The sequence below is a fragment of the Miniopterus natalensis genome, chromosome 8, assembly GCF_054644295.1.
Source record: "Miniopterus natalensis isolate mMinNat1 chromosome 8, mMinNat1.hap1, whole genome shotgun sequence".
Classification (NCBI taxonomy): Eukaryota; Metazoa; Chordata; class Mammalia; order Chiroptera; family Miniopteridae; genus Miniopterus; species Miniopterus natalensis.
Window position 1 is genome coordinate 55492003 of NC_142088.1, and position 14922 is coordinate 55506924.

The 14922-nt window shown below is 40.2% G+C and overlaps 1 protein-coding gene across 1 annotated transcript in view; it reads left to right on the forward strand.

Annotated features, from left to right (window-relative positions):
- The first annotated feature begins 2366 nt into the window (after nucleotides 1-2366).
- NEB (nebulin) overlaps nucleotides 2367-14922 on the forward strand; it is a 183065-nt gene continuing 170509 nt past the window's right edge. Inside the window, exons 1-8 of the mRNA XM_087819858.1 lie at nucleotides 2367-2404; nucleotides 2934-2998; nucleotides 6269-6310; nucleotides 7973-8173; nucleotides 10228-10335; nucleotides 10815-10919; nucleotides 11588-11692; nucleotides 12405-12509. Of these exons, the coding sequence (XP_087675984.1) occupies nucleotides 2963-2998; nucleotides 6269-6310; nucleotides 7973-8173; nucleotides 10228-10335; nucleotides 10815-10919; nucleotides 11588-11692; nucleotides 12405-12509 (702 nt within the window). The 5' untranslated portion in view covers nucleotides 2367-2404; nucleotides 2934-2962. The remainder of the gene's footprint in view (nucleotides 2405-2933; nucleotides 2999-6268; nucleotides 6311-7972; nucleotides 8174-10227; nucleotides 10336-10814; nucleotides 10920-11587; nucleotides 11693-12404; nucleotides 12510-14922) is intronic.

The following is a 14922-nucleotide window of genomic DNA, read 5'->3' on the forward strand; positions in this document are numbered from 1 at the left end:
ATGACACATCTGAACTCTGACCTTTAGGAAGGCATCGTCTGAAGCTTTGCTGTTGGCGCTGAACTGTACCCTGCTTTGCTTTGTAGTCAATTATACAGGCTTCTAGTCAAACTCCTGTTGATGCGTAAATTCTTAGCCTAACCAGTGGCTGATTTTGGAAGCTTTGTAATATTTTGCCATTTCAGTCTAGTACAGAGTAGAGAGCAAAGACTCTAATAAAATGTAAAATATGATAATAATTTATAAATTATAACAGCCAACATTTACTGAGCACATGTGCAAGGCATGTGATGAGAGCCAAACAATAAATCAGGGCATCCGTTCATTCTTTCCACAGAAGAGAACACAGGTCAGAAAAATAGATAGAGCTGCTCTTTCACCCCTAGAGGGCAAAATTCCAGATTAGCATCAGAGTGCCTGTTTATCTTTTTTTATATATAATTTTGTACTATATGTTTTTAAAAACTGGGGCCTGCATTATTTTTCAATTTAACACCATCTTTTAAAACACATAACGAATAGTAAGTCACAATTCTTCTAGTACGCAGCTGCCAAGTGACTGATCTCATATTACACACATATCCTTCGGTCATAAGACCTGTGAGAACATACCAAATAAACGGTATAATTAGTAAACATGTCAAATGATGTACAATTTTATTTACGACCATATGAATCTCAGAAGGAAAAGAAGCACATATGTTTCAAACCCACAGGGTTTTTGCCTTTGAGGAGTGGAGAGGCATTAAATCAGTGAGAACTGTCTTCAAGTAGAACATTTTCAGGCAGTTTTTACAAAGTCAATGTCTTACACTCTGACTTGCCTAATAGAGCATTATGTTCACCTGGTGACTTACCGATTTCCATTTATCGCCTCTTACTATTCAGAAATTGCACCCTTTTGGGTCTGCATCACACTTTGCCTCTGGGAAACACCTGAGTAAATAGAAAATCAGTAACCCCGTCACATAGGTCACATACGAGAGAGGCTCTGCTCTCCTCGCAGCTGGCCTTGCCTGGGCAGAGAGGAGATACCGAGCATGGTCTCGGCACCCCCCTGGTTCAGTATTGGAAAAATGGTGGGGCCCAACCTCTTTAATTACGCCCTGGGGATCGCTTATCTAGTATCGCCAGCAAATATTTTCACCTATTACTTCATTTTATTACATTAAAAAACTTATGTTTGCCCACTTGATACTTTCTGGGCCTTATTGCTCTACGTCTTTCACGTGAATATGTGTAACATGTGTGGCTCACCTGGTGACCTGGACTGGAGGGAGCGTGTTCCCCTCTGTGAGAGCTGGACAAATGATGTGAAGGAGGCAGTTACAGCGGGGTCAAAGCCCCTCAAAATCATGCTTATTTCTTCCAAATTCTTTTGCAGGAGTATGGTGTTAAACGGGCTTGCAGTAGATAAGAGATTTAGCAAAAATGAAGTTCAGGACAATTTCGCTACATTTGCGTAGTTCTAAGCAAGCAACTTGTTACCCTTTATCCTTTAGTGAAATTGATGAACAGGTGGTTTTCAGAAGATCACTCAGTATATTTAGCTTCTGAAATTTGAGCAACTCGGGGTCTGATTGGCTGCTCTCGCCACATGATAATTCGGAGCCCAGGCCCAGCGCTGGCTCTTGTCTGGGGTTCTCAGGAGGGGAGAGTTGGGAGAGGCTTTGCTGCTGAGGAAATTTATTTGATAGATTGAAGGTAAGGCCGGTTTATGGCTTTTTCTGTAACGTTCTTTCAGGAGACGTTCCACAACTTCCCTTGAAGTATTTTCCAAAGTTTCGGGTTGTAACTGGGGAAACTGGTGATGGAAACGGTGGCTAGCAATGCCTGTAAGCCCATCGCCTTACTCAGGCCCTGCTAATATCTGACATGTAGCTTGCGGTTAGAATCACGTCTGAGACTAACCAATTTCTTGCTTAACTGAGTGGGCTCTCCTGTCTAACAGATTTTTTTCATTTTTGCCTTTGATTTTTTTTTTCTTTCTAAATATATTAGTATGAAAAGGGATCTATATTCTAAGTTCCTATATTTATCTTTTTCTACTGGGCTTCCTTTGCCCCAGGAGTGGCAGTTTTGCTAGCTTAACAAAACCAGCCAGAGCAGGGTATTGGTTTACATGGCAAATATCTCTGGGAGAAGGGACAGCTGCTCCAAGTCATCATCCCCTTTTATCAAGAGAGTCCCACTCTCTGGCGTCAAACTCCGAAGGCCTCGGGAGATCCTTTCGTTCGTGCCTGAATTAGAAGTTTAGGCCAAAGACTCGCAGCCTCAACGTCCTTCACTCAGTGCGTCAACAATTTGTTCTTTTTCCAGGTGTGAACAAGAGCTACAGAAACGAGGGAGAAAATTCCATACAAGCCAATGGTGTTCTGGAGGAGCATAAACCCATTGCCTTGAGGTTTCTATTTTTCTTTTAAGATCTACTGGCAGATTTGTTTTCATATGTTCTCATTAGAAGCGTAAGATATTCTGTGTACCATGTATTAGAGCAGATGGAGACCTAAGGCGGCCCTCTTAGCATTTTGGTGCCTTGGGGGAAAATCTGCAACTTCTTCCTAAAGCCGAGCGGAGCTTCCTTTTACTAAAGTTTTTGTTTGAAAATGTTTCTCTCCAAGTGTTTGGAAGTTGAAGTACTCTGTTCCTTTGAATCTAAACCCTCTCGCTCCCTTACCTCAATTTTGTTTTACAACTTGAACTAAGTTGATCATGTAGCTATAAGCAGCAGTATCCTGAGGGAATCAAAGGAAAGAAATTTGAAGTGTCAGCTTTTCAAACCTGCATTTAAATGTCTTTTCTCACTTAGCCTGCAAACGTGTATATACATGTAGAATGGATAAGATTTGAATTCTGCTTTGATAATGTTATAAGATGACTTCAGTCCTGGGGGTAGATTCTAATGTATCTTCATTTGTCTGGAATATGAAAAGTTTGTAGGTGCCACTACTACTCTGAGAAAATGGCAGATGAAGAAGAATATGAGGAGGTGGTGGAGGTAAGATGAAAAAAACTGACTCTGACAGCAAAGTATTTTATGTAGCAGCAGTCAAAGCCATGCAGGTGAATTAATCGTTTGGAAAATACATTGTCTATTATAACTTCACAAAGACTCACCATTAAAGCATGAGAGAAATATTTTATGTTCCATTTCACTATAATTATGTGGGATCTAAAATTGAAAAGAAATATTACTTACTGTTTCCCACTTTTGCTTTTCTTTAGACTCTCAAAAAAAAAACAAACCCAAAGTGTAGGATAAAGGCAGATTTTAATTTGTTTAACTAAAGCTACCTTCTCTCCCACCTCCCAACCCCCATGATGGAAGGGACAGAGAACATGGAGAAAAAGTTCTGGAAATGGAACTTTATTTCTTGTGTTTGGATAGAAATAGAGGAAAAACTCTTTGCTTGCAGCAGCTAATTATCTATAGGGAGATATGAATTAAATATTTAGAATAATATATGTGAGGTTATATGCATATATGAGATTTTATATGCACGTATATGTGCACACACACATATAAAAATAAACTCACCCCTGGCCGCTGTAACTCAGTTGGTTGGAGCATTGACTGTACACCAAAAGGTCATAGGTTCGATTCCCTGTCAGGGCACATACCTAGGTTTTGGGTTCAATTCCTGGTTGGGGTGCAGAAGGGAGGCAACCAGTTGATGTTTCTCACATAGATGCTTCTCTCTCTCTAAAAAAGAAAAAAATCAATAAATTGATGATGCTCTCAAGTAAGAGCTGGAGCCACACTTTTCCACCAACTCCATTGTATTTACCCAAGGGAACAAAGCCAGCTTTTGCATTTGAATTTTGAAAACACACACATACACACACAACAAAGACCATAGTGGCATAGTGGTCTTTGGAAGATTATTTTCTGGACCAGTCTATATTTAGATGAAGAAAATTTTATTTTATTCTACAAATAAAATTGCTTTTATTACTGAAGCATCCTTCTTCCCCACCTCCCAACCCCCATGATGGAAGGGACAGAGAACATGGAGAAATACATATATATATATATGCATCCTTCAGTAATAATACATACATACACACATATATGTAATACACACACACACAGAATGAGTCACATGCCATATAACGTTCAAAGTCTCTGGCTTCAGTGCCAAAGGCCACATCGTCAGTGTTCAAAATTATCACTAGTGTGCATTTTACTATGTCCCTCAGAGTCAAATAATCAGTATCAAACACTAGCACAATTATAAATTAAATTGCCTTCCCTATGATGGTAAAACCAGGAATACTTTTTAGTTTCCAGCTTAATATTCCTTATCTTTCTTAAAATAATTGTATTTATTGGTCATTGGAAACTGTCCTTAGAGCTGGATTTGATTGATTTAACAAGAAGTCATAAAGACAGAGGGGACTATTTTTAGGCATCTCATCCTTGCCACTTTGTTCCCATTACTGCTCTGGGTCTGACCAGCAGGTGCTAAACTAATAGACTTTCTGCCAGAGAGTGTTGAACCAAGGTCTCTCTGACCTCGAAAAAGATGGCATGAGAATGGGGTGGTGGCAGATTTGAGAAAATCTGTTTCACAAAACAGATAGGAATTTGCTTTTAAAATACATCTCTTAGGGATCCTGGACATCTAAATAAAATTGTACTGTCACTCTCTACTGAAATTTAAATACACTTGGAAAGAAAGGAAAAGAAGAAGCCCATATACTATCTAATTAGTGGCAAAGATCTTTTCTAAAAAGTGAAATTTGGCGTACAAGTTAACGCCAGCCATTTGGGTAATGTTGCCTTTTTTATAAGCTTATTTCTAAGATACATTGACCGATCATGAGAGCCCAGCAAAGGTAAAATTGGATGGTTACCAAAGATCTGCTTTCACTTGGATGTTAGCAAAATCCAAAACAGTTATGAATCATTCATTTAACTTCAATATTTCCTCTCAAGTCACTGATGCTTTGTGTGGCCAGAGGAATGGTTCCATGTGGATCAGCATCAAACAGTATTTCCCGCAGTGTCCCAATGACATTTCCCATGTGATGAGGGCACATTCTCTGTCCTGTAAGAGCTTATGATTTCTGTTGCATTGTGTAAGGACTCAAATTTAAAAAATAGTAAAGGAGCAAAGAAAGTGCAAGAACAAGGGACCTTAGACAACGTTTATACTAATTCTACTGCAAATGAAATAGAACATGTGGCCTATTCGCAATGGTTAAATTAGTTGTTGAGCGTTCACTGAATCAAGGGCAGAAGAAAAAGGGCCACCAAGGGAAATTTTTGGTTCAGTGTTTTCCCATTTCCCTGAGTAGATGTTTTGGTGGAAGAGAAAAGAAAAAAGAAATATAAAATCTTATACTTCTTTTACTGAGAAAATGAGCCAAGTGCTTCATTTTTCAACCCCTTCTTGTGTGCCTTGGCCTAATCCCGTCTTTCCCCTGTTCACCCAGCTTTGCTGGGTGAGGCTGGGAGCAGGATTCCACTCTCCTTACGCATCTGAAACAAAATGTCAGCCAGTTCCTATCAGCATCTATTTATTGCTGGTGATGTCAGAAGCAGAACAAAAGTAGATTTGATTTCAGGTCCAGCCTGCAGGCACCTCAGAGCCACCAGTGGCAAATTGCTGCCCAACTCCCACATTTTGTGATGAGGAATCTCATTTTTCCCTTCACTCCTGGGCGTTTGTAAATTTTCATTTTAACAGCCTTTTTAGGATCATCACACTATTGGAAGGGATTTGCCCATCACTCCAGAATAAACTCTTATGACTTAGCAGTCAGGGCGGTATAGGGATAAGTGAGATGTGTCTATGCTTTCGGATTTATTATTTCCATGATACAATCCATTTAAAAGTTTTATTCACACTGAGGTTCCTGTTTTGTTTATTGTTAGTTAGCCAACGGTGAGTTTTATCAGTTTCTCTGCCCAATCCACAGACTCAATGTATTATTATTATATTATTTTCTCAGCAAATTCTGCTTGGGGACCAGAAGAAAAAAAGTTTTTACTTCTCCCAAGTAAAATAGCACCCCCTGACTAATAACCAGCCTCAGAAGCCTTTGTCATGGCTCTGCATCTCCTTGCCCAGCCCAATTCACTTTAGCTTCCCTGAAGTTTCATGGATTTAAAGTGGGGCCCAGAAAATGAACAGGCTCCCTCTTCTACTCCCTTGCACACATATGGCAAACCGAGAGGGCTAGTGAAATAACCCCGCGGAGGCAGAGGAGAGGTGGCTTCTGCTTTGGTTCCCATGATGACACCTTTCTGCTCTATTTACAGTACTACACAGAGGAGACGGTCTACGAAGAGGTGCCGGGCGAGGTAAGGGCCAGCCCGCTGCTGCATGACCCGCATGCTCCTTAGCGCAGGAAGAGCTCTGCTCCCGCACGCTCCCAGGCCCGCAGAGCGCCAAAGGGAGCATCTGAGGGCGACCGCTCACCTGTGTGCGCATCACCTGGTGATGCAAGACTGAATGTTACCTGTCTGGCAGGTTTTATCTCCATTTTTGCTATTCGACACATCCAACATGCTGGGGATGGTTTCCCCCATTGTTCATGTGGTATTTTAGGGGAGGGGATGCTAATTAGAGCAATGTCACTGGCGATCGGCACTCTGACTGCAGCAAAGGGATGACCTTGGACTTGTGATTTGCCTGGGGACCAGCAGTTGTACTGTGTAGAGTTGTCACTTGTGGGGCACCATCTCCACCAATAGGGATGGAGCCTCCAACCCTTTGTCCTTGGCAGTGCCATATAATGCTACTTAGACTTTAGCACGTTAGGAATTCTGAGAAAGCCATTCCCATAAATATCCCAAGTTGGAACATTTTTTTCCGCAAGGTGAGATACCTCACTCATGCCTCATTTTCTGCATGGAGTTCTTTCTCTTGAGCATGATAAACAGTGCTAAGGATGGCTCACTGTAAAGCCCACTCAAAGAGCCTGGACTGCATGGAAACTAATATATGTAGATGCTGTGAATTGGTTAGTTTCTCACGGTCAACCACACATCATTAATAGTGAGCAGAAAGCAGCCTATTAGCCACGGTCTGACAACACTAGGGAAAGTTGTCTTAGATGTACAATTTTCTTACTACTTAGGTTTCTCTTCTCAAAACTGATGCTAGAACTCTTCCTTTGATACAGGTGGTATTAGCTGTAAAGAAAATTATACTATGAGATGGATTGATGACTTGGCTACTTATCTTCTTTTCTTATATACAGTATTTCCAACCTTGGACTAGACCCAAACTTTGGGCCTTAATTTCTTCCACTATAGCTTTTTGAAAGAAACGCTAATTTCCCACCTACCATATGCATTAGGCTGTTGTGAGGATAATTACTCCATTATGTTGTATCATTACTCCTGTCCACCTAAGCATTTATTAGTGTAAATGGCATTCCAGTTCACATTAATTACCTGACTAAGCAAAGAGCATGGTAATCACTTGTAATATTGATGTAATTTATTTTTTATAAACTTCATTATTCTTTGTCTGATAGTACAGGGGAGAATGCTTAAATACCTGCAGAATAAGCAACCAGCTTTTCCTTAGACTTATTTAAAAATCAATAGTAAACAGTTTCAGCTTTATTTGATTGTTTGCATCTTTTGTTCTCTGATCCCAAGTTTGCTTTTACTTTACCCAGTCAATTTAAAGAGATTTTTAAATGTTTAAGAATATTTTACTTCTGTTCTTTCATCCCACCTTAAAGAGTTTGGGCTCCTTTCTGCAAGTGGAATTTTAAGGCAATGTTGTAAATTAATAAGGAGTAACGGTTCTACTCCATGCAGTCTTGAACAGCCAGCGTTATGTATGTGCTTTCAAATGGATACGGTGTGTGAGTTTTGTGCTTTGGCCTGTTTAAGTTATGGAGAAGTCACACAAGGAATATAAGTGTGACTTAAAATCAGAATACCAAGATCATGCTTATCACAGTTTTTACTTTTGTAACAATGTTGAACTGCATGTCAAATTTTCAGACAATAACAGAAATCTATGAAACTACGACAAGGACGACATCCGACTATGAGCAATCACAACCTTCGAAACCAGGGCTGGCCCAGCCAGAACCAGCAAAGCCAGCGGAGAGGAAGAAGGTTATCAGGAAGAAAGTGGACTCTTCGAAGTTCATGACCCCCTACATTGCACATAGTCGGAAAATGCAGGATCTCTTTAGCATAGTAAGTTTCAACCTGACTTCTGCTAATCTGGTTTTAGTATGGAGAAACTACTGATCTCAGCCAACTCTGTTTTGGATGCTGGCTGGATTTCGTTTCTCAACTTTGCATGAGACAAAACTTACTTTGCAGAAATATATGCTCTTGTGAGTGTTGAGGTTTTCTTTGCTATAATTTATTTGTGCCATTTGCAGCATCAGGTAAAGCACCCTTTTTGAAATTGTTCCTGCAAAATAAGCATAAGTCCATTTATAAAGAATTTACCGGTATTTAATCACAGTTAGCCAATCTAGGATAATGAAATCATAAATATAGATTTAGTTGACATCAGTTCACGGAAGCTAAATAGCATCTGTTTGAATGATATCTTAGCAGGATGCCTCTTAAATAGGTGTCTAAGAGGTAGATGGTGATGAAGAACATGTAGCTTAGAAAACCAGGATCCGACTAAGAAACTGAAGATCAGAATGTTTGACTGTACCCTCGAACAGTGGTTTTGAACTGTGACTGCACGTTTAGAATCCCCTGGGAGCTTAACAACTACTGATGCCTGGGCCATTCTGGTTTAATCATTTTGGGTATGGGGCCAGTATAGAAGGATTTTAAAAAGCTGCTGAGGTGATTCTAAGGTGTGGTCCAGGTTAGGAATCACTGCTCTTGATGGTCCCTGGTCTTTGAGGTTCTGTAAGTTACACTGATTGGTAGCGGATTCAGACCCATTTCAATGGATCTAATTTGTTCACTGTCCGTGGTTCAGCTGAGGTCTCACTAGGTAGCCTGATTGCATGTCCTCTGGAGGCTCAAAAAAAAAAAAAAGAAAGCAAAGTATCTCAGGGAACAATGGATTATGTAGGACTAATGCTTACGTCAAAAGCATCCTGTTGTGTGGTTGGCCAATAAATATTCATTTTTAGTTGAGTGTTAACTCTTGGGGATTATTTGGTAACTTTCTAGTTCAGATTCTTGAATGATCTAAAACTTAGACTTCTAAGACTTAGGTTCTAAAAACGAGATCATCTTGCCTCTTTTATCATTGCAGTATAGAAATTATTTTTGTCAAATTATTATCATAAAATCTCATTCATTCAGATATTAATATCCTAGAATTTCTGGTAGACTGAGCAGAATGTTGGCAAAGGTTTTTAATATTTTAAAAGTGGTTAGTAACTAAATCAATAATATGATTTAGCCCTGGCCGGTTTGGCTCAGTGGTAAGAGCATTGGCCTGCGGACTGAAAGGTCCCGGGTTCTATTCCCACCAAGGCATATACCTCGGTTGCAGGCTCGATCCTGGCTCTGGTTGGGAGCATGAAAGAGGTAACCAATCGATGTGTCTCTCTCACATTAATGTTTCTCTCTCTCTTTCTCTCTCCCTTTCACTCTCTCTGAAAAGGAATAGAAAAAATATCTTCGGGGGAGGATTAAAAAAATTATATCTATATCTATATATACATATAATTTAGATTGTAGACTACTCTATTCAAGACTACCCTTGAAGCATTAAAAATGATAAATTATGCACATTATACTTAAGGCAAGAACTCATTGTATATTTAGCAGAAATAGTAAAGTAGCATTTAAAAAATACTTCATAATTTAGATTTTCTATTAATTCAGGTTGCATGTCAGCTATCTAGATCACTGAGATTTAGCTGCAGCTTTTGAACTGAATATTTTTGCATTGTATTAGCAATTAAATCTTTTCACATTTGGTTCAATTTCTATATTTATTTTCTGAAATTATTGCAGTTCCAGCTTTTTATGTGTGCACTCAGACAATAAAAACATTGAGAGAATTATTTTAAGGCATTTCCAAGACAATAGTCTGTAATACTATTTCTACTGTCTTATTATACAACTATGTTTAGGAAGAGCCATTAACAAATCTATTTTAGTGTTTGCTGAGAATCAGGGTAGGGGACAAAAAATGCTGTTAACATTGAAAATTGTTATAACTTGCAGTATTTTTTTTTTAATCAGATGGGGATGAGTGCATTGCTTGAAATTCCTGCTGCTGCATTATAAGGCTTTAAGCTAATATCTGACGTTCTTTTCAGAACAAATATAAGGAAAACTATGAAAAAGGGAAAGGACAGCCATCCACCATCACAACCGATACCCCAGAACTTCGCAGAATCAAGAAAGTACAAGATCAACTCAGTGAGGTGGGCTGCATTGCAAAAATAAAACACAGACACATATCAAAAAGCATGTCTACCACTGGGAACTGGCTTTAAATAAGTGTGGAGAGAATAAGGGGTTGAATTACTATGAGCCAGTCCAGAAATCTAGAGGAAGCATTGGCCATAGAGGATGTTGCTCTAAATGTGAACCCAAAGAGCCTCCTAAGAGCTTGGCTTAGAGAGTTAGCTTAGGAGGTGATGTGTTTTGGAAGTTCCAGCTCATTGTGGTCCTCCCTGCTGGAGCACAAGGAGGCCAAAATTCGGTCAGGAAAGCAGACACGCAGTAAATACAGGTGCTCTGCAGACAGTTGAAGATCACAGTTTTCTACGGGAAATAAAGAAACTTTGCCTTGTGATGCAGACATAGAGTGATTGGGTCGACGCTCCTTGGCTATAGGATTCTTTAATATACTCACATGGTCATGCGTGCCATGAATTCTAACTGTGCATTATTTCCACAGGTTAAGTATCGAATGGATGGTGATGTTGCTAAAACTATCTGTCATGTAGACGAAAAAGCAAAGGACATTGAACATGCAAAGAAAGTGTCGCAGCAAGTCAGTAAGGTAAGGTCATGGTGTGGATGGCTGGAGAGAAAAGAGAGTGTGTGGCACCTCGGCCTGGCCTCAGAAGAGAGCATCCTGCTGGCCAGTCCCACTGAACCACGGGCACTGTGAGCTCTAAGTGCCCGTGTCAGGGAGGCTGCCCAGACCCCTGAAGGGGCCGCGGAAGCTGTGTGCATTGGGGAGCCCGTGTGACTCGACTGCGGGTAGTTGCTGCACAGAATGAAGTCCCAGGGTCGTCAGAGGCTCTTATTTTTTACAGAATTTGGGAGCTGAAATTTTATGACTAATCTCCAAATTTCAAATATAGGATACTAATTTAAAAACACTTTTGAAAACACCATGTAAGTCAAAAGAAACGGGTGTGCCTTCCAAATTCAGGCAATGACTGATAGGCTGCAACCTTTGAAAGGAATCTATAGAGAATCAGAATCATGATAGAGTTTTAAAAATTCGATTTTTCAAGGAGAAGCTTACCAGTGCGGGAAAAGTATCATGGGATGTTGACGTGGCTGACGTTTTCCTAATCGATGCTATTGACACGTCAGCATATGGGCAGCCTTTGTGCAAGGCCGCCTTGCGTGTGAAAAGCTCTTCACAACACTCTCCTTTGTTCTCTAAATCCTCATGCCCAAGGAGGAGACATCAAGCCCTCTGCTCTTTCTGTCTAGGTTTTATACAAGCAGAACTGGGAAGACACCAAGGATAAGTACCTGCTTCCCCCTGATGCCCCTGAATTTGTCCATGCCATTAAGAACACAGCCTTGTTCAGCAAGGTAAGGGCCTCTTCTTTGTCACCGCCACTGTCTTCCTCTGCTCTCCTCCCATTGCATTTAGAGGGATGAATACTCACTACACCCTTGCTAACCTGAAATATTGTTACCCAGTCTTTTTGTGAGTAGCCTTGAGACCTGTGGGGCTGCCGGGGTAGGGCTTGGTGGGAGGAACGGAGAAGAAAGCCCTGGGGGCAGAGTAGAGAAGAGGGTCCTATCAGGAACCTGGGGCACCTGGGGGAAGAGTGTGGGGCCAGAACAAAGATGCTGCTGACGTCCAGCCCTGGAGACCCACAATGTAATAGTCATATTTTAGTTTTTCTGTAGACCCTGCGCTACACTGTGGATATTCCTGACTGTCACTCTTATTAAAGGTCTATTTCATGACGAAATTGTACTAAGTAATTTCCTGGCTCCTTACATGTTCATTAGTACTTGTTGCAGGAGGCAGACAAAGTCATAGAGAGGAGATGAAACAATTAGACACGTTACCTGCCCTTCTGTAAGTAAGATTTGTCAGGAGAAGCAGGAGCATCTAGGAATAACTATGCCTTGGACTGGATGGAAAGGGGAAGGTTATCGATGAGTTCCATTTACCTTTGCTCTCTCTCCTTGCCCTTGATTCTTTATGTCACTGATGGATGAATTGAAAATTATGCATTTCATGTAAGTGCGATTTCATTTTCTTACCACTTTTCACTCTCTTCTGATTTAGAAACTGTACACCGAAGACTGGGATGCAGACAAAAATTTGTTTTACCCATATAACGATAGCCCGGAGCTGAGGAGGGTTGCCCAAGCCCAGAAAGCTCTCAGTGACGTAAGTGAATTGCAATCAGCACCATTTGTAGTATGGAATCAGGAACCTTAAATTACATCTTCTAACCAGATGTTTTTAGAAACAGATCAGATTAAATGCCATTATTGCAGAAGAATACATCTAGAATCCTTATAATTTCTGATGTCTAATTTAAATTAGATTTTATAGTTTATATTAGATAGAATTTTGTCCAATCCCGTTTTCTTACAGGTGAGCAACCTGAATCTAAGGCCACATAGGTAACTAGTGGTAGAGCCCAGACTAGAAGCCTGGTCTTGTGGATCCCAAGACTAATGTTCTTTCCACTAGAGCATGCTCCCTTCTGTCTCCTTGGCTGGAGCTCAAGTTTTTCTGTATAATAGAGTAGCATTTTAAAAACCTATTGGAATCATAGCCACCTTCCCACATTTGTTAAGTAAATAATATTATTGAAATATTTTGATTTGCTATCCTAATCATAAAGTCAGAATTGTAGTGTGTCCCCTTTTCCTGCATGGGAGACCTGACTGATGTAATTGTCCAAACATGTGTATAATTATCCCATGAAGGCCTCTTGCCACCAGTGTACATGGAAGCTATAACAGAGTTAGCAAAAAAATCAGCAGTCCCACTGGCTAGAATTTTAGTCTCCTAGCCCTTGAAAACTGTTTATTAGAGGAACTTAAAAGCCCTGATAGTCCTTAGGGTGGAAAGCAGCAGCAGAGAGCCTGTGGGCCCAGCACTTCCCTTGTTTGGAGTTATTTTATTTCTTGGCCCTTGGATTTGCTAGAGGCCATGTTGAAAATTCAGTCTTTAGGTGAGCACTCTATTATAAGTTATTTTTCAATTATTTGACAGCTAGATTCCTGGGACCTCTTACTTTCAATATGAACTTAACAAGCCAGCTGGCATCTTAAAATTTATTGGGTTTTATTTCCAATGGATCTTAGGATTCTATCTTGCCCTGAGCTAAAATTATACATACTCATTTGATGGTATATCCAACTTTTGAGATCTAATTTTTATTGCCTCTCACTTGATATCACCTGCAAATTTAGTGGACATATTTTCTACTGTAGGTTGATATAATTGGTTAAAATATAGAAGATATACTCCTATCCTCACACAGGGTAAGCTAGGAACTAAAGAAGGTGTAACAAAATCATAAGGCCACCTAGTGTGCCAATTTTAATGTGTGGGGATCTCTTGCTTTTCTTTTAAGATTAGCTTTTTGGTTCTGTATCTCATGAATGTGTAATATTATGTTACTTTTACCAAGTGATCAATAATTAGTTATTGCAAGTCCAATATGCATGCATACCTGGCAGGACAAAAGGTACAACAAGAAATTTCTATCCTTTCCCTTGAAAATCTATAACCAAGCTGGTCAGATGAAAGTGTTATATATTAAACCACAAGAAAAAGTAAAAAAACCCCAAAACCCTACAGTCTAATACTTGCTGAGAGAAAGACAAGATACGAATGAGCAATCAGAGAGGCCGCGTGGAGCTGGTGGTTCCGAGAGAATGGGCAGTGATGAGCAGGAGGGCATTTCAGGTAGAGAGCTCTCAAACACAGGGTGGGGTGAAATGAGTCTGGGGCTCTAGGGGACAAAGAGAGTGAATGCTGTGGGTGCTGAGTTACAAGGGCATTTGTGAGAAACTGGCAGCAGGACCTTGAAAATCAGAACAAAATAGCTTTGATGTGATATGGTAGTCAGTAAGAAGCATCACAAGATTGTGGAGAAATCCTACTACATGATAAAAATAGAATCTGGAGAAATTTTGATGGACAATATGATAGGCTGGGACTAGGCAAAATCATAGGAGACTGTTTGTAGAAGACTTTTAATAATATAGATGGATCAGAGGGATTATATGGACAAAGATGGAAAAACCTGAAGAGAATACATACTTAAAAAGTATTTATGATATTTGATATTGGAGACAAAAGACAGAAAGGAACCACAGATGAATTTATGACCAAGACTGGCAGTCTGAGTAGATAGGGGTATAACTGGTAAAGATGCATTGAAGAGAAATAGAGTTGAGATAATGGAGGGAACATTCAGATCAAAGCATCCTATGGATAAATTAGAAATTTAGTACTATTGCAAAAATGCGAGATGATAAGAGATTAATATTTGAGAGTCATCAGAATGTAAGTGACAACCGAAGACATAAAAATGTATGAGGGAGGCAAAACAGTGTGTGACCAAGGGCTGAGTTGTGAAGGATACCCACACCGAGGACACCTGGAAAGGAGCCAGCAAAAGGGTGAAGGGACAGACCGTCAGGGAAGTTGAAGGGGAACCAGGACCTGAATGTCATGTAAGCCTGAGGGGAGGTTTCCAAGAAGACACTTAATCTCCTAATGTCTTCCTTAGGATAGGAAGACATTAGGATAGATGAGGGGTTGCCTCCATGCCACCCTA